A 22,336-nucleotide genomic window follows, 5' to 3' on the forward strand; every position below is an offset into this window, starting at 1 on the left:
ATGAAAAATTCTGCAAGCCTGTGACTAAAAACAATTTACATTTATGTATTGTTACAACAGCCCCAAGAGCAGTAATATCACCACTTTGTAGACAAATAAACTGAGGCCCATCTGTGGTACCACTGAAAGACAAAATAAGCTCTGAAAAGAGAAATACAGTATCAGAGCACCAGATCCACTCCCACATTCTGATTACCTGTCATGTTTCTTTGCTCATTCCAAAGATTTTAGCTTACTTCTACTGCCATGGTATTTGTTTGCCAAACCCAGTCACCCAGAATTTACAACAGTATTTTGAAGTCACATATCTAGACTTTATAAAGTTGGGTTTCTGCTGTTTTAGGTTTCCCCACTTCAAAGATTTGTCCATTATCCAGGAAGCCAGACAGGTACCTTCTTAATGAAAAAAGTAGATTTCTACAAAACATGGCTTTAAGCATATCAGCAACTACAGCAACAATACAGAATCAGAACATGTGAAGTCAAGGTAATTTACATGTGGCTGCTCAATCTCACCCCTCTCAATTCTGAATCTCACCTACTACTGAAAACAAGTCAGCGTCAGCTCAGAAATACAACTTAAAACCTAAAAGTAGTGTATAACATTACTGAGCGCTCGAACTGATAGGTGAAAAAATTAGATCAGGGGATATACAGTGAATCAGGAAAATAATTCATCTCAATGTCAGGGAGCACATCAGACCACCAATTTTACTATTACCACTCAGGAAAAACAATGTAACTAACAATACCTGGGGAAATGGTGGCAAGAACCTTTGTTCAGTCATCAGACTGATGCTGTATCCCATCACTTCTCCTCTTGCTAAGTTATCTCCAGGTTTTTCCCATGACACATTGAGGGAATATGGTGAAAGAGGGAATACTGAGGGAGATGGCATGAATACTGGGGCTGAAATAAAGTTAATGAAATAACATTCATAAGAAGTGAGCAATGTGTGTAAGGCAAGCTTTCTCACTGTTGTTATGGAACACCATTTCAGACAATCTTTTTCTTTTTAACCTTGCTTTCAAGTCTAACTGGAATTTTCATATTATTTTGATGGTACATAAAAAGTATTTCCCCCACCATTCACTCTCCTGTTTTATACCCCGGCCATGAATGCAGAATAAAGCTCTGCCTATGTCTTCAAAGAAATACTAATCAACACCAAAGTCCACTGTAGCAGGTAGGAAAGTACATACAAATGGAAAGGTCTTAGACAAAAACTTCATGCAACCTGGGAAAAAACTGATAAAAGCAAAAAGTGTTCAATACTTCAGCATCTTAAAAGCAATTTTGTTTGCTAGGCCAGTTTGAAATTAACATGTCTCTCACTTCTTACAAAACAGTTCCCCTGTCTTCCATAGTAAATCTGTAAAAGGATTGTTTGCACTGCAGTTAAATCCCCACCTGATTACTCTGTAATAATAAGATACCAACTCATAGCACTTTTGCTACGTCCAAACAACCACACTAATGGACCTCTTCCCAAATACAATTTAACACTTTTATAACATATAGTATTTAAGAACAGATAAGCACAAAGGCTCATTTTGAAATGGGAATTAGTTTAGCCTGCTGTTTTGCAGGAGCAAACGACCAAGGACATGATTTTCAAGCTAACAGCAAACAAAAGCATCAGTGATGTAACAGAGAAGCTTAACTGCAAAATATGGGCTCTGTAGCCTATAAAACCTAGATTTCTAATGAAAGCATTGACATAAATAGCTGTTATTTCAAACAATATATCGAGTGGCAAGCCCTTTTCAAAATCTGAACAGAGGGATCATAATAAGAGTTGTTGTGAACTGGTTAAACTTCTGAAAAAATGGTCCATATTATGACACTTGGCCTCCGTGAAAACATATGAAAAGTTTCAAGTACAATACTTTTGAAAAGGTAACCCTCTCAAGTTCTTCAAAAGAATTTCTTTCTAAACAAATCAAAGCCTCAGTTCAGGAAAACTCATTAGAACCTCCTTTCTGAATACAATACCTTCTTGGACAACATTCCTGATTCCCATCAACTGTTAATACATTTGTGCCCTCCCCAAAAAAAAAATAATCTTTGTAGGAAAAAAAAAAAAGAAAAAAAATTTCATGTTTTCTCCCTTTTAAAAAACATATAAGTAGCAACTGGGAAAACCATGGAGAATTCAAACAGTACTTGGTGGATTTTGCAATCTTGTAGTTTTGGAATTTGAGTTAATTGACAGGGATTATTTTCTTCAACAATATTTTATGTTGAAGAAAATGCTTTTGCTTAACATGCTTGGTTCTGAGATAATCTGATCTACCTTTAATTAGTTTAAAAATGAGTATTTATCCCTATTTGAATCCTCACTAGACACAGCTTATTGGGAGAAAAAAATTAAGAATACATTCTAATTCAGTTTTTCCTTTCATTTGTACCAAAAAAATTCAAACCAGTACTTACCAGCCTCTCCTGTTTTTCCTGATACCCAGTCGGAAGATACGCTACCTGCCATGTTTACTGCTAGCACATAAAATTCATACTCTGTGAATGGCTCCAGATCAGTGACTACGGTACTGGTCTGCGGTGGGGCCAGAGCATTTTCATTAGGAGACTCCATAACTGGTTGAGGACTGAGCCATCCACTGCTTTGGAAAATACAAATTTCAGGAGGAACAAAGTTCTCAGTTGGTGTTAATTTTTTTCTCATGTAAAGTTCATATCTTATAATTATGCCTAGAGGAAAAAGCAAGCCAGAGAAATCAGTGCATTTAAATAATTTCTGGAGTTCGACTAAAATACCAACACCAATATATTTAACAAGCTAAGAATCAATCAATTTACATCATAGAAAATACAGTATTAGAAGTTTTCCAGATTTCTGCTATTTTCAGCCAAATGCTCTCTTTGGCATTTCTTGCATTGCACTGTTTATTTTCCCCTTCATGGAAATTTGGGGTTTGAAAACAAAGAGCTGGGTTACAGTATGAGTTCTGCTATCACCACTGTAAGACGATGTCCTAAAGTTCTGATCAAATGCTACTGAAAGTTACTTTAAGCCTCTGACTTTCACAGGGTTTGTTTGTGTGTGTCTGTGTGAATTTAATTATTATTTATTTTGGGTTTTTACACACAATGGGTAGGGCACTTTTAAGTTTAGTGCTAACCTTTTACAACATCTTACTGGATAGGAGATATGGGGAGGGGGGTGTGGGGTGTGGGGTGGGTGTATATCAGTTTTCCATCAATGTAAACTATTATGTACACAGGAAGGTCTCAGCACTTTGGTATTATAGTATGAAGTGACACCTGATCGTGGATCATGGAAGCAGTTTAACTGTAAAAAGAGACTGTAAGACAGCTGACTGGAGATTTCCCAAATGGAAAAGATGAGAGACATAGCAAAGCCAGGAGATCGCTAATTACCATAAAAGATACATGTATTTGGGGCTGTATACATGCACAGACCTGGGGAGGTTGCTTGAGAGAGAAACAGCTTCTCTCTTTTGTCTTTGGAAAGACCAGGAATCTGACCAGACATCAAAAGAAATACAAGAGTATTGCTTAAATCTGCCCGTGCTAGCAATTACATACATGTAATGGCTATGGAGTAAACCATATGCTACAGGTTGAGAGAAAAGTTCTAGCATCAAATATCATGACCTGCATTGTAGGAACTGCCCCTCTAAATACATACAGGCATTCTTCCACAGGCATTCTTCCTGCCTGACCTGGTAATATCTGGCAAATGAGATGTTTGAAAAGAAAGTGGGGCTCCCAACACACAGATGCTCATTTTGTGAACAGATTAAAATGCCTGGTTTTGCATGCACAAATACTTGTGCATCTAAGTGCAAGTTCACAAAACTCCATTGCACATATTAAAAGATAAAGCATTTACCAGTAAAATCTGTGGCATCACAAAAGTATCCTACAACAGCTGCGTTCTCAGTTTCAAAAACCTAAAATATTATTACACAAGTTGGACCAGCAACTCTTGGCAATCGCCTAATCCCTAACAAAGTTACACTGGTAATGCAATTAGTTACTACACATGACTGATGGTTTTAAAAACAGCCTTCTCTGTTAATTCTTAGATATTTCTTTTTCCATAACTACTATCTGCTTATTTATTCTTTGTCAGGCGATATCACCACATCTGTCTGAACTAGGTGATCTGGCAAATTAAGAAAAAATTAATTTTACTGTAAAGGTTTAATTATAAATGTGATTTTTGCTAGAGCAGATGCCACCAGGGGCTAAATCCTGGACCCAACATGCTCAGTTGGAGTTCTGGACTCCAAAAGATGAAAACACAGATTCCGAGGATATATTTAGTGGCAGACAGGCAAATTAAGAGAATGCCCAACTTCATTCTCAGTTTATGTTTCACAGATAAGGATATTCTAATCAGATTTGAGAAAATGCTGCTTTATCTTTGCAAAGTCTTTGACTTACAAAAGTAAATATAATATCCTACCGTTTGGTTTCTCAGGTGGTGACCATTCCACAGCCAGATCTGTAGAGCTGATGGTTCCTACCATGGGTGGGCGCAGCCATTCTGGAGGAGCTTGTGCAGTAATTACTGTTATTGGCTGGCTCTTCAAGCAGCCTCCACTAGTACAAGCTTGCACGGAAAAAACATACTTTGTAAATGGAATGAGATTCCAAATAATTGCTGAAGTTTTTAAGCCTTCATACTGACCACAAGGCTGAAGATCAGCCAAGCTAGTACATGTCAAAATGTATTTCTCTATGGGCCCAGAGTCATTGGAGAGGCTTGTCCAGTGAAGCACAACAGAATGGTGACTAACGGGGAAGACAGGATTTAAATGCAAGCTGCCTGTAGGCACCCCGGCTTTTGTTCTGTAGGTCACTGAGGGACTTCTCGTAAAACCATGGACATTGCTGGCTTGGATATAATAGGAATAGAAGGTATATGGAGATAACATGGTATCGGTGAAGGTCTGAGCAGCTAAAACAAAGAGATAAGAAAAAAATCTTATCAGTCTAACACATTAAAAATATTCTTAATTTTTGTGCTTGAAATCTTTCCAGCCTTAATCCGAGACAAGGTATTTGTGTCCATTTGCATGCTCTTGAAAACATTATGAACACTGTAACTTCTCAACTTTTTTTTTTTTTTTTTTTTTAAACAGGGAAAATAACCCTCCCCTTTTCCCTTTATTATCCTCCACTGCACATTGGCATCACTAGAGAAATATTTTTTTCCATTGAATTTATCCTAGTTCCAGCTTTAATCAAGAACAAGATTAATACAATTATCTTCTTATTCCTCCTTTGCCTGGAAATAATTATTTCAAATGTAAATCACCACTGATATTAGTGGATCTGAGTTAGGAAAAAAACCCAAACCATTCCATAAATTTTTACACCTTTGTTTTTGATTTATTTCACAGCATAACACCAAATACTTCATCTTTCCATGCTTTCACTTCCTCCCTTCTAAAAGAGTGCTTAATAGTTCATTTGTGAAGCATTTGAGCTTGGATAACAAGTGAAACAGAAGTGTAAATAATTATTAAAAAGGTATATCCAAAGCCTACATTTACCTCCCTTGCCCCGTACATTCCGTTCCTCTAGACAGCTTTTCAGCAGCTTTTTAGCAGCCATGACCATGAATAGCTCCTGGGTATATCCCAGAAGCAGTTACACGTTTTGGTCAGCACAGCACAATATGAATTCACACACAACCATATCACCATACATTGTTTTGCCTTAAGAAATAGTGAACATTGAGTAACATATTACATGCCAGAGCATGGATGCTCTCAAACTTTTTCAAAGCAAATGGGGAGGACATAGCTATTTCTAAGTCCTCTCTGTATGTCTGCACTGGCACATCAGCCGTGAGTATAACTTAAAGAGGACCACAAAATTACAAGTACTGTTAGATAATCAACCCTTGACATTGTACAAAAGCAGCGTCAGCCCAGTAACTGCTTATAGCACTTCCACTACCTATAGTGATCACAAACTTCTTGCCGGAGCCCAGCAATAAGGATAACAAGAAAACGCGTAACCTCATCTTCAGGCCTTTCAAACCCTGGTACTTCGGGCAAGGTTCGGTTGGGACAGCTCTGCCAGCAGCAGCAATGGTTACTGCGACATCCTCGAGCATTAGTAGTGAGCAGGCAAGTGATGCAGCAGATTTCAGTCTTGCCTGCAAGATCCAGCTGTTCCTTCCTCCGCTTTCAGGTTAGCATGCCACTCGCAACGGCGGGTGCAAGTACTCGAGTGTCCTGTCGAATTGTTGAGCCCTTTCTGAGCCGCATGGACACACCTACCCTGGCTGAAGAGCTTCTGGGTGCAAAAGACTGAGTACCCAAAGCTGGTTTGACAAGCATTAGACAAGACTCTCGGACAGGCTGGCAAGAATCCTTGGAGCAGGAGCATGACAACCAGTTGCTGTGAAGGACACCAGCTTGCCATGTGTCCATTTTCTGATATCGTCTCCAGAGAAAAAATTAGCCACAAAGGCAGCATGACTAGAAACTCGGAGAAATGTGCTAGAAACTTGGAGAACTGCACTTTATAGGATGATAGGAACCCCATCCTATGGGCCATCAACTCAGAAGAGCCACAGAAAAGAAAAAAAGCATGTCAGAAATAAAAGAAAATAAAAAGAAAAAAAACCAGCAAGACTGGTGTCAGCAGCAGCAAGTACCACAAATCCTCATGAGATGACAGAACAGGACCCATCCCCACAGAACCCTGCTCTAGAACCATATGCTGACCTAGAACCTGATCTAGAACAACATGTGAGCTAAAACCTGCTCTGATACCCAGTATGGATTCAACAAGCGAGCTAGAAAATTATCTAGAACAGCCTCCCTGCCAAACTGTCCGCTCCAAAATTCGTATCTGCTCTACAAATGACTGCACCAATACCACCCCAGCTCTACAACCAAATAAACCTCAACACCCAGCCTCTGCAATGGACCTGGACTCTAGAGCCAACCTAGACTCTAGGGCCCCAGGTCTAATGCCTACAGCAAACACATTAGCCCCCTCTTTTAAAGTACGGGGATCAGGAGAGGCAGATTAGCCAGAATGCTGATGTTCTCTGCAAGAAAAGTAACCAGCACCATCTCAACATTACGAGAAAGTTCTTTCAGTACTGATGAACACCTGAGCACCAGATGACAACTTTATTTCAATAACAATATAGGTTAGATAAAAGTGGATAAAGCCAAAAGGTAGAAGGTTTTGCATGCCTTAGGTGACTCCAGAATGTGTTTAGCTACATTTATAAATAATTAGAACCAACATGATTTGGTGTTAGAATGGTAAAAAACTTTGGGGGTTTTCTCACATTTTAGAGCAGGTATTTCATTTTATCCTCAAGACAAGGACCGGTATCTCCTGAGCCTCTGGGAAGCCAGAGCAGTTAGGAAAATGTTTTAATTGGGCATTCTGCAACACTACCAGCCAGATCACCAGGCCAATTTAGAAGATTATCCTTAATTTTCCTTGGGAAGTTTAATGTTTCTATAAAACTCTCATTTAGTCATAAGATAATGTTCATCCAGTTGCACTCTCAGGCATTTCATAAGTATTACAAATTCCACACTATACTGAGAAAAAAGTACAATTATCAAAAGTTCTGACAGCATTAACAATGTATTCTTGTTCTTCAAACACCAGCAGATCATTTCACATCATTAATTAGGGGGATTGCCAGGAAATGTCAAAAATTTCTTTTGAAACCAGATCTATGTTTTTACAAAATAATGTTTTGTTAAGTAGAAACATGCTGATGTCTCATTATCCAGCTAAATACATTCAGAATTTTTCACTCTCTCCAAAGTATGTAGGTACAGTCAGGAAATAACATCCTCAACAATGTACTTGTTTTCAAGTACATCACTAAGCACAAATTTATGACTACAAAGTATAATTGCTGCTTTTTTTTTTTTAATTAATTCTATTTTCACTACACTTAGGCTTGTAAAACAAATTCAAGAATTGGAATATTTTCTGTTAAATCTCTAAATTTTTTGTAATGTTTCTTTCTTTCCTCTTAATCACTTAGTCCCATGATTACATTGGGTTGCATACCCTTCCTCATGGTTTGTAGTGCTGTGTCCAAATTCACAGCAGAAGCCACAAGATAATCAACTGTAACACAGCAGCACACACCAGAACATTAAAATGTTAGGTGCCTTCCAAAGGATTTGCACTTCCACTGAATAATACAGTCTCTATTTTTTTTCCCCTCCAGGGTACATGCCAATAATTAGCAAGACTCAACTTCCGCAAAATATTAATGCTGCATCAGTATGAAAATGCAACAAACTAAAGAAGCTGCTAGAACAGAAGTCAAACCTTAGCGGCATTGAACCACACCTGTCATTTTAGAAAAAAAAAAAACAAAACAAAAACGCTTGTGTGCCACATATACATAAAAATAGTATCCAAATCCATCTCCTTTTCTTTGATAAGGGGATCAATAGTAGCACAAAGTGGCCTTTCCAGCTAGGACAGAGTGTCGAATCCTTGAGGACTGCCTTCTGAGGATCCCTTTGCAAGCCTCAACATGAGGGAAGTGGTGCTGCTAAAGGCAAATCAGGAGCTACACTGATAGCTTAACAGAAGGTGCTAAAAGTTTGAGGCCACAAAAAGCTTTCCTAATCTGTTAACAGCTTAAAACTGGGAAGATGAAAAAAGGAGTTTAAACACATCGTGGTCTCTTCCATTCACCCTAATTCTTTACCTGGGACTTTGCCTCTTCTAGATTTTGAAGCCTGTGTATATTTGCAGGAAATGTTTTCGGTGAGTCAATTTTAAAGTTTTTCTGATAAAAGAGTAAAAAATTATCAGCTATTTTGGGTGACTCAGTTTTCCAGATTTTAGACTGGGGTTTTCATTTATTTCAAGCAAAATAAATAACACAGTACAGTAACTCGCTGAAGGAAAACAGAATAATGTATTAAAAATCACAGAGAATGATGACAGAAACAAGAAATAATTAAGAAAAATTGCACAAAGATACAGAGATGTATAGATACACACAAACACAAAATCTTTGATGTCATCTTACTATAAATACTTACTATAAGGGTGGTAGTCTTCAGTTGTATAAATTTCTGCCTCATCCCTATACAGCTTGTAAGTAAGCCTGTTCGAATTTGGAGAGTCAGGGGAACTCCATGAAAGACTGATAACAGAGGAATTGAGAACCTCTCCTGTAGGAGGAGGTTGTTGGAATGGAGCTAAAATATACACAAAAACAGAGAATGTGAAAATAAAGGTAAGCAACAATCACAGAAATTTAAATAAAAATGCAAAGAAACTGCTCAGTTTTCTTCAAAGAAAAACTGTCAAGTAAACACACAGTCACCCAGGCAAGACATTAGTAGACTAAACTGAACCATCCAAATGCTCTCCAACACAAGTACATGAAAAAAAATCATACATTCAAATAAATGACAAATAAACTTAATCACTTTTCCCCCCCCCAAAGTACATCACAGTTTTCCAAACACCACTTTTCTTATTTTTTTTGTTCACGTATTTCAAGATCTCTGTAAAATGGGAACATTTTTAACTGGTCATATTACTGAAGTCTATAGCTCAAATATATTATATTTTTTCAGAAGATTCATTCAATTTTAGCATAGGCCAGGCATAACTTCCTCTAATAGAATAGAAATGGAAAGTCCAACTAACTACAAATTTTACTCAAGTGTTACAATAAGCTTACTTAATCAAATGACAAAAAAAATAACGGGGCAAATTTTGAAGGTTATTTAGGCAATTCACTTCCATTTGTTTCCAATGAGATTTAAATCAATGAAAGCAAGGTGTCTAACATTTTAAGAAATAAGCTTGAGATTCTTACATACCAAAATACTATGCTGCTATCAATTCCATTAACTTTGGAAAATGTGCTACTTAATTGCACCAGTCTTAAAGAGAAAAACAAACCTGAAGTTCACAAGCCAAAAGTCTCACATTTTCAGAAAGAATAGTCCAAGTCCTTCCTATGTCTCTTTTGTAACCCAACTGTATGATCGTGGTCCTTTCTAGAATAGTGGTTATTACTCAGAAATCAAACTTCAATGGGCAAATATACACATATCATATATACACACGCGCACATAAACAGTTTTACAGTTGGACTTGATAACCTTAACAGCCTCTTCCAACCTAAATGATTCTATATTTATATTATTATTCAAGTCAGAGCACAAGTCCATATCCAGCTCCGAGATCTCCAGCCAGTGGTTTATAGGAAGGAAAGCACTACCCTCCGACCTTCAGCACAACGGGCATCCCAGAGCAAGACTGGTGTGTTTGGGCAGGTAGTAATTGCTATAGCTCGACTCAAAGGCAGACTGCCATTTCCCCATTCTCTTTACCAAGGGAGGGAAAACCAGGCAGTGCAGATGTAAAAGAAAACATTTTGGTCCAGGAATGAGAATAGCCGAGGGCAGTACATAAATCAGCATATGGAGTAAGCTATCAGGACCCGGATCCAGAACCACCCAATAAGCTTTTCTCCCTTACGTTAAGGGTTATAGGAAAATAGCAACATTAGATTCATGTGTCTTTTCATTAATTTTTTCTCCTTCTGCTTATAAACTATCATCATCATTACATGGATATTCACTTAATATACGAATTTCACAAAAAAATAATTACAAAAATCTCTTCAGACAAGCTAACAGAAGACAAGAAGCAAAGAGTGAAGCTGCAGACAGAAAACAACATGAGGACCTCAAGCCACACAATGATAGGTATATAGACATGTCAACATCAGCGGGTCACATCATATACAGCCTTTTAACACAAATCTAAGAAGTGAGTTGAAGCTCTTTATTTAGAGTAAGATAACGAAAAGCCCTGCTTCTACTGCAGTGTCTCAACCATGAAACAGCAGAAAATATTTCCAGAATTCATTGGATTGAACAGAACATGTGATCATCATTTCCCATTAGAAAGTGTAGGTTGTTTTGCTGCCAATCTAGAGTTTTTGAGTTCAGCTGCGTTAGGAAGTGAGTGCATGCTAAAGTGTCTACAGGATTAAAGTTTGAAAATCAAAGGAAGTGCTCCTAAACCCCTGTGGCATTTTAGAAAGTTACTCTCCAAGTAATGCATGCTTACAAGACCTGAGCAATCATAGAAAAGTAGCAGCATAATCTTCATTCTCAGTCTCGCACTGCATATTGGTCCCAGGTGTTTGCTGTTTTGCATTTTAGATTTATAAGCAAAATACTGCATTTCAGATTTTTTATGGAGCATCTAAAATATTGTTGGGCAGAAAATTTGAAAATAGGTCTTTTCATTAAAGAGTTCTAGTTGGACAGTGACAGCAAGCTATGTTTGCTTCCTTTGGCAAAGATTTATAACCCGTAATGGTGTGTGTCAACAAAATACTGTTCTGCAATGAAAATAACCACAAATATCAAGCTAGACAAAGCTCCATATCTGTGCAAGTGCAACAAGTTAAAATATTTTGGTATGAATAACCAAAAGACTGCAATTGCTATATCATTTATGTCCAGAAGAGGACTCCGCTTGTCATTTAGAATACTGTCTGATGTATTTTTTCTAACTAAAATCTATGATATTATTTATCTATGTCATATTATTATTAATCAATTTTATAGTTGAATTGCCATTGACCTTTATCCAATGTATATCCCAACATAAATAAGTAGGTTGGTTTATGTTTGTAAAGCACTTTGAAGATGAACAGCATCATAAAAGTGCCATGTATTATTGTTATTATACATTCAGTTGAAACATCCTACATTTTTTTAAAGAAACAACAAGCCAATCCACTATCTGCACAACGAGTAGATGCTATGCTTTTTACAGAAGAGTACGGAAGAAAAACAAAACAAAACTAAACACTTCCAAACTTTGAGAAAAAAAGTTTCTTCTCTGGAAACAAATCAGTCTTTGTTCTATCCAATTTATAACACCATACATTCTGCAATGCATTTTATTTGAAATTCCAAGTAATTTACAATGAAATAAAAACTGGAATTAACGGGAGAGCTATCTGTCCTTGTAAACAAACTCTTTGTGCATGTACATCTCTGCTTGCAAACCTATAGTGTGCACATTTCACAATGATGATCATATAAGTACCTATGCAGAATACACAAATATTTTGTTGAAGGAGGATCCAGATACATTCTGCAGAGATTACTGGGAACGTCTAACCCTGTCACTACATTACGCATGGCTACCTGAGCTAACTCTCACAGTAGAACCAGTGTGGCCATTATTAACTAGGCCTGCTGACAGAAATAACAAATTAGCATCTGCAGAGTAACTCGTTCACTCGTTATGTAACTACCAAGACTGAGCTATTAACTGCGTATGGCAGTAAGGTATGTCACGAAAATGTAAGACAACTTTTTCAGAACTAGCTGAGCTCCTTCCCACACAGTTTGGCATTGCATGGTAAGATGTCTTCAAATCCTGTTTCTGAATATTGACCTGAAGACAACTTAAAAATTTCCTTTTCTTATTAAACATATTTTTTTTCTCTCCTCCTTTGTAGTGCCTGCCAGCTTACAGACTGTGCACTGGTAAGAAAATCTGAACATTTAGTTTTGACTAATTATGATACAAAGGCTGAAATTGTGCCATCTCTTCATATCCAGGCTTACTGCAAGGGCAGAAGTGCAGATGTGCCATTGCAATGTGTTTCGTTACAACTCAAGATCTGACCCTCAACATAGCATTAGCCCCACCTCACACACGCTGATTTAGGATGCTCTGTTACACCACATGGCATATTTCCCAAAACTTACTGAAAAAAAGCCCCAGGAGGAAAGATTTTGAACCAATCACCAGGAGCAGGTCTTCAACAGACCTTCGGTTCTTCAGGACCTTCTGAAGGAAGCCCTCCTGCTTCCTGTCAGGGGCAGGAAAGGGGGCTAAATTGTCAGCTGCACAAGTACCACTGCATTCCTGTGACTAAGAGGTGAACTCTGCATTGGCCACTGCAGAGAACGTGGTGGGAAGTGCAAGGCAACTACGGGCCATTACTTCTCCCCTGGGTTAGACTGCAAGCATAAGCTGTGTGCACGACACAAAGCATTCTGTACATCTCTCTAGAAAACACTCCTAAAGATGCTCACAGTGGAAAACAACCAAACTTCAGGGACCAGATATTGGGAGTGGGGTGGGAGGAGTAATGTCAAACCCAGTTTTAGTATGCTGACCTAATTTAATACTCACTAAATCAATAAAAAACCATTAATTTGAAATACATGCTTTTAAGATGCAATATCCACTTACTTTTACTGCAGCCAAATAGGTTGCGGACATCCAAATTACTAGCATCGGGAACACAGTTGTCACATTTCAAGCCAGTTACAAATTGTTTACAAAAACACTGTCCAGTAACAAGATGACAAGTCCCACTAATGGCTCCTGCAGGATGACAATTACAGTGCTGACATCTATAAACAAAAACAAATCAAGGAAGTGATCAAAACACATTAACACTTCAGTTAAGCACAGTAGGGTTTTGTTTAAAAGATTCTTGGGTAGCAAAATTAAAAAAATCATAAACAGTTCAGTGGTCTGAGACACAGTAGAAAATACATGAGCCTGATTAAAAAGAAAAAAAAAAGTAATTCACAAAAAAGGTGCCCATTATAAAAATAATCATTAACATCTCAATGCCAGAATAATATTTTAATTTAGATAAAAACTGCTTAGAATTAAAGAGCTTTTTTAATATATTGATCTATGCACACAAATTGGGTAACAGTGTTTGGTAATAACCACATTATGCACTCAGTCCTGCAATGCTTAGTCACACACCCTTCCTAGCAGAGCTGTAGAGTACAGTGATACATATGTAACTGGTTTCATAGTTTTTTGCACAAAATACGCAACCTTCAAACAGAGGAAACCAGGCTGTTGTTACAGCAGAAATCAATTAATAATTTCTTGTCCACAAAGGCAACTTGAAAAAAATAACATGCTGCGAATAAAGGAGAATGAATACAGACAAAAATTGGGAGAAAAAAACCCTCAGATTTAAACAGTGAAAGGAAACAAAACAGTAGAAATATGACTACTGTAACAGAAAGCACATTTTCTTTGCAGCCTGATGGACAAAACTGAAAATAACTAGAAAGAATATTTAATTAAATGTGTAAGTGAAATTGTTTTTTAATTAAAAAGAACAAAAAAAAGCATTAGTATCACACAAATGACACATTTCAATTCTGTAAATCTCTCTGGCATCAGTAGAATACTTTCAGGATTAATTTATGCTTTGCCTTTTGCATATGAAACCTCAACTTGTTTTTCACTTGATATACTATTTCCCCACTGGCATTCATTCATAGCAGGGATACCAATGTCAAATTATGCAAATATTCAAAGACTTGGAACATCTCAGAAGTTAAGCAATTTTTTCCTTACTGCAAATATTGTTAGGCTACCCATTGCAATACAGACTGCCATTATTAGTCGGAACAGAAAACCTACACTGGTAAATAACATTTTGTACTTTAGATTCTAATTTCACTATGTTTTGATTGCTGCAGACCAAGAGAGTTTTGAAAAAACATGGACTGGGAAAAATGTGGGTCTGTATAGAGCATCTGTTAAAAACATACTGGGAAGTCCACACTCCTCTTACCCTGAACTGGGAAAGCCAATTCTTAGGCAAAAGAAACATCAGCCTTGAGGGAATCTTTAATTACTCCAGATGCCAGGTCTCAAGATGATGAAGCAGCAAAAAGACCTCGGAGAAGTCCAAGGGAGAGGCAGTCATGCCATGTCCCCTTTGCTATGCTAACCCTAAGGCTAGGTAAGAGCTGATGATTTATATTTGGCTGATCTTTCCTTGGCCAGTTTCACCAGATCAAGGAAATAGGTGGTGGTGGTGCCTTTGTATAAGTTACTTTGCCATTTTCCCAGTCATCACCATCACCTTGGTCTATCTCTTTCTATCTACATTTAAGGCAGAAAGAAAAGTGAGTTCAGTTATGGTTTAGATAGCAGCTTTTTAAGGCAAGGGAGAAAGGAGGGGAGGGTGGAAACTGTTTTCACATTAGGACACTAAAATTCAGGTCAATAATCAGTGAAATAGACATTAAATGTGACAGATTTTTAAACAAGTTTAAGAAAACTCTTCACATACATTTTCTGCCCATCACAGAGCTCTCTGTATTAGAGTTCCTTTACTCCACAGCAGCTGGTGCTGTGTGATCTCCTGGGGAATCATTCAACACCCTTAAAAAGGCTGATAAAAGCTAAAGCTGCAAAATAAGCTGCAAATTTGTTTTATGGACTAATATCCTTTTGGGAATAAATAAAATACATTCTCTCTTGGAAACCACTATACTGTAGTTTGCTCTTTTTTACAGTCAAGAGAAAAGGGCATTTTTTTCAAACTGTATTAAGTCTTTTCATCTGTAGACAGTGCATCCAAATCCACCTTCAAACAGAGGTTTTGTTCAGACTATTTAAATGTCATGACTGTAAAAAAAAAAAACACGGTTTACTTACAGAAAAAATGAAGACAGAATTATTTGCTCAGTAAGATCTTACTTTATTATTTCATAATTTCATTACACGATGATATTTAGTACCTATTTAGTTGGTGGGGGGAGTGTTAACAGAAGTGTCTCAATAGATAAAAAGTAAAAGACAAGCTTCTCTTACTGCACCTCTTATGAATAAGGGTCCCCTGAGCATTCCAGTTTTCATTATCATTCACACACGAGACAATCAAACTCACATACACGTACAGTCACAGTCACAGGTTTCAGCGCCTGGCAGGGTGGAGCTGCTGCTTTCTGCTTGTTGCATTTTCTTCTAAGAAAAGTGTAGACTCCCTACCTCCACCTACACAGATCCTGCAAACAACATGCATGTCATCGTATCCTGTTCCACAGGACTACACATTGTATTTGTGTAATCATATGCACCATTTTCTTAAACGGCAGAACACTAAAACTTTTTTATGCATAGTTCATGTTTTTTCAGTCTGGATTAAGGATTCATTAAGTAATTTTTTAAAAGTAACTAATTCTTTGAAACTTTTAATCATGTAAGAAATATTTTCAGCATTCTTGTTAAATGCTACTTCTTTAAGACACTCCGAGTCAAATATATTTGAGTTTTATTAAAACAGAATTATATATAATCAAGGAAAACAGACTTTTAAAATGTGGAAAGAGAAATGTCAGGCCAAGATGAATTGCAATATTGATTTTGTGAGGATAAATGGTTTTTGTAATATTAATATAGAGAAACCTTTATTACATTGACTCTCTAGGTGCAGTTAAAGCCTCTCCAGCAATCTGTTTAAAATCTTCATTTTTCATCCTTATGGGAAAACCTCACTTGCTAAATGGATTTCATAAACAGTAATCTGTCAAGATATATATATATAGATAAACAATTTGTGATGTTCATTGACCAGTTCATTACAGTAAACAATACAGAGGTAAAGCATTTCAAACGTGTATCAATGCCCACAACCATTACAGATCTGTTCAGACCACTGCAAATACTCAGTATTTCTAATTCTTTAATTGCCAAGGAAATTAGCCTGCTTCATAAGATGAAATGCATTTAAAAATGTGCAGTTCCTGTTTAATCTCAAAAATATCACAGAATAAATTACTTCACATATACATTCCTCAGAGGGGCAGAACTGTAAAGCCTCACAGTCTTTGTACGTCACAACTTTTGCTTTTTTTCTGCTATTGTGCCAAGACAGATACATCTTTGCCCCTACAGATAGCTCACACCCTTTCCATTCTGTAACCACAGAGTCCTTAAAAGGCCCTCAGAGCAAGGATGGTTTAAATGACTTTGCAACTTTATAGAGAAAGAAAAAGCATATTGCTCTTTTTAAGAAGATATTAACAGTTAAAGAAATGGATTAAAATAGATTAGCAAATAAAGACTTGGATTATCATTTTCAGTGGATAAACGTTTCTGCCTCAGGAACAGAGGTACACTGCCCAAGTAGATGATAACCAAAAGGAAGCCAAGCATATACAACATGAGTTAATCATGTTAATGTACTACCAGAGCAGTCTTCAATACTGTCATGAGGATTAAGTAGCATTAAGGCATTAAAGCCAACTCTGATTCAAATTCCAGAACTGTAAAAACTTTCTATCTTTACAATAAGATCAGGATCTAGATAATTCTAGACATTTCCACATTTTGAATTTCAGAATACAGCTCAAAACGCAGATAATTGAAGGCCAGTATCTAATTCAGGAAAACTATTGCTCAACACAGAGACACAAACTTCTCCATCACCTGCTAAAACTAAGGTGGGGGTAGGGCAAACAAACTCTATTCCAAGTAACTAAAAAAAAAAAAACCACATTAATAATAAGGAAAATTTATTTAAAAGGGAACTTTAATATTACACAGATTTTATCCCTTACCATTAGAAATGACAGGAAGTGAAAATAGGAAGTCCTTATTCCTACAAATTACTTTATGTCCATTAGCAGATGCCTCTGTGACCCGCAACAGTAAAAAATAATCTCGAAAATCTCCTAATGAGTGACAGTAACATAAAAGTTAAAGTGAAAAATCTGCAGGATAATGTCAAATATATGCAAGACGACACTGATAATCACTGCCTAAAAGCATGCCTACTCCACAGTGGCTGGGGGAAAGGAACACAGGGAGGGGAATGTTGTACAGATTTTGCTTCTGCCTGTGTGTTGGTTTGTTGGGTTTTTTTAAGGCAAAAATATTAAATATAACAAAACAATTTAACACCATCAGTCTGCATGAAAATGTGATAGCATTAGAGCAGTGCAATCTTGCTGGACAGTATTTAAAAGGAAATTGATATTGTGAGGATTAAGCAAGAAAGATGATCTTGGAGAAGAAAGACAGAGCAATAGTTGGAATAACAATGCACTACCTATAGATACGTTTCCCCCTTACATTCCAGGGAATACATCCATGTAATTTCAGTGCACCTACAGGCCTCAGGCTACATTAGATAAACAATTTACCCTGTGGCACATAACTAAATCCTGGAAAAGAATACACCTTTTAGAAGAACAGATTTTTAAGAGGAATGGTGCTGTATTTCTATGCTGGTGCTAAAAGAAATTGGGACAGGCAGGGATATCTTTTTACATATTTTTTTTTCCATTAAAATATCTTCCTGAGATCTTCAAAAACATTCACTGGTTATAAGAATGGCACAAAGCCTGCATTTTAATAGTCAATGATTAACACCTCAGAAACCAACACACCTTACTGAAGATGCAAAGGAAACATAAGAAACAATTACCAAATAGCTATAACATTTGACAGCATTAGCATTATACAGCTTTCGTGTTGTTTCTACCTAAATCTGTGGCAAAACTTCTATTTCCTTCAGCTCTTGGGAGCACAGAGGGTTGTATAACATACCACACAAATCAGAGTGCACACATGAATTCAAAGAAGGATTAATGCAACTAGAGCACCTCTTTTCATTGTCACCAAACCTTCAAATGAGCTACTATGTGAAAAATGTAATGAGGTTGTAAGTGATCCATAAAAAAAAAACAAAAAAACAAAAAAACAAACAAACAAAAAAACCCAAACAACCCACTTACCTCCCTGTGACAGAGTCAAATCCAAAATAAAGTTCTTTGCAACGTTCACATGTCTGTCCTGTTACAGAGGCATCTTGGCAAATACACTGGCCGGTTAGTTTATCACAGATTTGATTCACTGAACCAGCTACGTGGCACAGGCATGGTAGACAGCCAGTGATACTGGATGGAGAAAAATAAAAACCTGAAAGAGAAAGGGATTTTGAGAACAGACAATATGCTTTTTGCACACAGTAAGACTATTAACTTGTGTATAACTGGGGATGAAAGAAAAGAACCAAAGCTTAGGTAACACACATCAACTCAAAGCAACATAGTCATCCTGCCGAGCTGAGCTAAATCTTCTCATTGGCACTTTTTAAAGCTATTATTCATCCTCCAGTTGCCAAAGCCCATTTTTTATTCTCTCTCTTCAGACTTTATTTTAGATAGAACAAATGCAAAATAGGGGGAGCACATTAACATGTCTGTGTAGAAAGTAAAGACCCAAGGACATGAGAGGTAGTAATGAATGTACCACAAGCAGTAAAAACAAAGAAAATAATGTAAGAGAACAGACATTTGTCCATTCTGGTCTTGGATCTCATCTCTGACAACAGCCAGCTGCAAAATACAAGAAATGCACATTTTGTAGAAAAGTCTCACTCTTTCTCAACCAGTGGCTGGTTTAATCTCTGAAACATGTTGATGTTTCTTAGGAAAAACTACAGCTGATGAGCATTCCCAGGTCTATGTGAAATTTGTATTTTATACCTCCTCACATAGAGCTTGTATCACACACAAACACTTTTACAGAAACTAATAAACTGATGAAAAAAAGTAATTATCTGCTATTAAAAAACTTTCATTCTGAATCCAGTCCTTCTGTTCCTGTATTATTTCCAATTATAAAGTGAAGTATTCACTTCATCTTCCCCACAGTGTATTTGGTATGCTTCTACTATACTTTCATCCTATTGTCCTCACAAGTAATCTTTATCTATGCAAGTCTCTAACACATTATTGATAAATATAGTTAGAGTTTATACACCACTAATATGGTCATTGAAGAACATACCCGTTATCCACAGCCTCACCTGAAATTCCAAACAAAAGAGCTTTTACACACATTTCTTTAATGATGCTGTACTACTTGCATAATCTGTTTTGCCATGTATGGTCTTATTCCACTCTCATTATTTCTTTTCTACATGTCTGACCAGAATACAATTCAAGTAACAGCATATCAGTAAGAAATATACATCACTTTCCAAAATAATTGTCTATTTTTACCTGATTATTAATAGCCATTTAACTGCGGGTCTCACACTTTTTTTTTTTTTTTTTTTTATTTTAGTGGTACAGTATGAGAGTTCTGCAAATTATGGTGGTGACAGTATTAGCTAGCACTAGTCAACTACAAGTACCTATCGTTGAACATAAATATTAAGACACGGCCACTGATAGGAGTTTCCATCTCTGTCAGCTGGTTACCACTAATTATTATTGCATAACTTCAATAGAAGAATTTCAACCATTACTCAAATACACTGCATTTGCACAGAGTTCTCAGACACTTTTCCTCTCTCTCCAGATAAAGTTCAATCATATTCTTAGTCATGTTCTCAGTTACCGTATCTTTTCTGTTGTGCAATAACTTCCTGATGTCCTGCTTTATTATAAAAGAACCCAAAATCGTATTGTAACTTGTCATATCACCCAAGGCCTTATTATTTATTTTTTTGTTACAAGAGATAGCTTTATATATACACCCCTAGGGTGGTATTCTCTGTCTTTGCAGCAGTGATGCGCTGTGAGCTCATATCCAAATAGCAGAGGAACTAAACAAATTGAAAACATTAGAATTTTACTGCTCAAATCTTTGTTCAAGTTTAGCCTCTGGTCCTCAGCGAGATAAATCTCAAGTGGACAGTGAAGTGATATCAGTCTCCAGTTAACATACATTCGCATCATAAAAAACCGTGCTGTTGGCACTTTATTCCGGAGAGGCCCAGAACTGAGCCACCACAGAGACAGAATAGCTTGAAGTTATTAGCGAGGCAGCATGTATTATCTCATACTGCAGTTGTCTGTGCAGTACAGCGCCCATCCTGTGCATAAATAGAGGAGACCATTTCCCAGCAATGTCACTCTTGAGCACAATGAACGACTCCACTCAAAGAACGTAACAAGAAGATGGGAAACAACTTCAAGCCTGGACTCCTGCAGAAGGTCAAAGCACTTCTTCAGGCCCCAGTTTATAGCTGTAGTAAATGATAAGCACTCAGGCTAAAACAAATGCTTGTCCATCTGAAATTTTGCATGAAACTAATGTTTAAGGAAAGACTATAGCGGGTAAATAAGCACATCTCTAGAAGCTAAAAATCATTTTAGGTGAGCAGGACTGATCACTACAGCATATATTATTTTTGTCATAGCAGTGAAATTCACAACTATAAAGAAGCTGTACCTTAATGTTAAACACAACTTGGCTCTTCTAATGTCATACCACCTGAACTGCTGTGGAGCAGTGAAGGATTTTGTAGGAATTTTTTATATATATAATAATCTTTTAGAAACGCTTTAAAAGTTTAACTGAGTTTCTGGATAGTACCACAATATTTTATTTTGTTTTCAGAAATAACAAGTAAAAATTTTTTACAGTAAAATTGAGGGATAGGAAAATGGGAGGAGGTCCTTCCCCCAACTAATTTATAAGTAAATTAACATGATTAAATGTAGACAAAGAGAGAAGAGACACTGGATTACAAATGCATACTGTTTGTCGTAAGCATTATTATTATTTACTTCCACCACCTAGAATTTGGCAGGAAAGAGTAAGAAACAACTTAATGCAAGCTTAATTTACAGCAAGGTTAGAAGGGCTCATAAAAGTTGCTTTATGAAGGATCCACTGTTGTATAATAGAGCCAATTTCCAATTTCAAGACAGCCACTGCAAATCTCTCCAAGATCTACGTATATAACTAGTATTATGCTTATTCTTTTTCAGATTTTTTTTCACTTCAACCATAACTGATCACATTTGTCAATCAAATATACTCTTCAAAAGGAAGAATGAAAGTCATAGCAAAGTATACAGCTTCCTTTTTAAATCATACTCTTACTTCTCCCACTGTGTATCTCATGGAAAAGGAAGACCCGAACAATTCTTTAGCACTTTGGCATCCTTACTAACTCCGATGGCAATGCTCATTTCTTAACCACAATCCCTGCTTCAAAGTGCAGTTTAACACCGACAAAGTTGTCACAACATACCTCATGTTCTTCTGGCCAAGAGGAGAGGTAAGCCATACACAAAACCTCAGCATTGGTGCCCAGCCACACATCCTACATGCTACAGCTTTGCCATACTATGTACCGCTCCCGCTCCATGAAAAGGTGTAGTCACTGAGTTAGGAACTTAAAAATACCTTTTTTTTTTTTTTTTTTTTTTTTTTTTTTTTTTTTTTTATAACGGATTTGCTGCTTTCGTGACAGGATCCAAGACCTGTGTTGAACAGGATTTGGATGGCACAAATCCCGGTTGGTGTGGCAACACAGTCCCAGAATGAGGCATTAACAAACCGTTCACAACTATTTGGGGGCTGTAAAGATCTGTTTTCTACAACCGCAACCTAGGACATCTCAAAGCCTATACACAAGGGGAAACTACTCTTTTGTTTGGTTTCATGTTAGAATCAAGTGTTCCTTTCTGCATACACCATGAGTTGTACATGAATGTACAAAAACCTAGCAAAAAGGTAAGTTATATAAGAACAAAC

General features: G+C 36.9%; 1 protein-coding gene across 1 annotated transcript in view; it reads right to left on the minus strand.

Annotated features, from left to right (window-relative positions):
- USH2A (usherin) overlaps nucleotides 1–22,336 on the minus strand; it is a 390,454-nt gene that overhangs the window by 295,649 nt on the left and 72,469 nt on the right. The window contains 6 exon segments of the mRNA XM_027788579.2: nucleotides 753–910; nucleotides 2,438–2,710; nucleotides 4,455–4,949; nucleotides 9,052–9,210; nucleotides 13,259–13,422; nucleotides 18,574–18,757. Coding sequence (XP_027644380.2) covers nucleotides 753–910; nucleotides 2,438–2,710; nucleotides 4,455–4,949; nucleotides 9,052–9,210; nucleotides 13,259–13,422; nucleotides 18,574–18,757 — 1,433 coding nt within the window.

The sequence above is a fragment of the Falco peregrinus genome, chromosome 11, assembly GCF_023634155.1.
Source record: "Falco peregrinus isolate bFalPer1 chromosome 11, bFalPer1.pri, whole genome shotgun sequence".
NCBI lineage: Eukaryota > Metazoa > Chordata > Aves > Falconiformes > Falconidae > Falco > Falco peregrinus.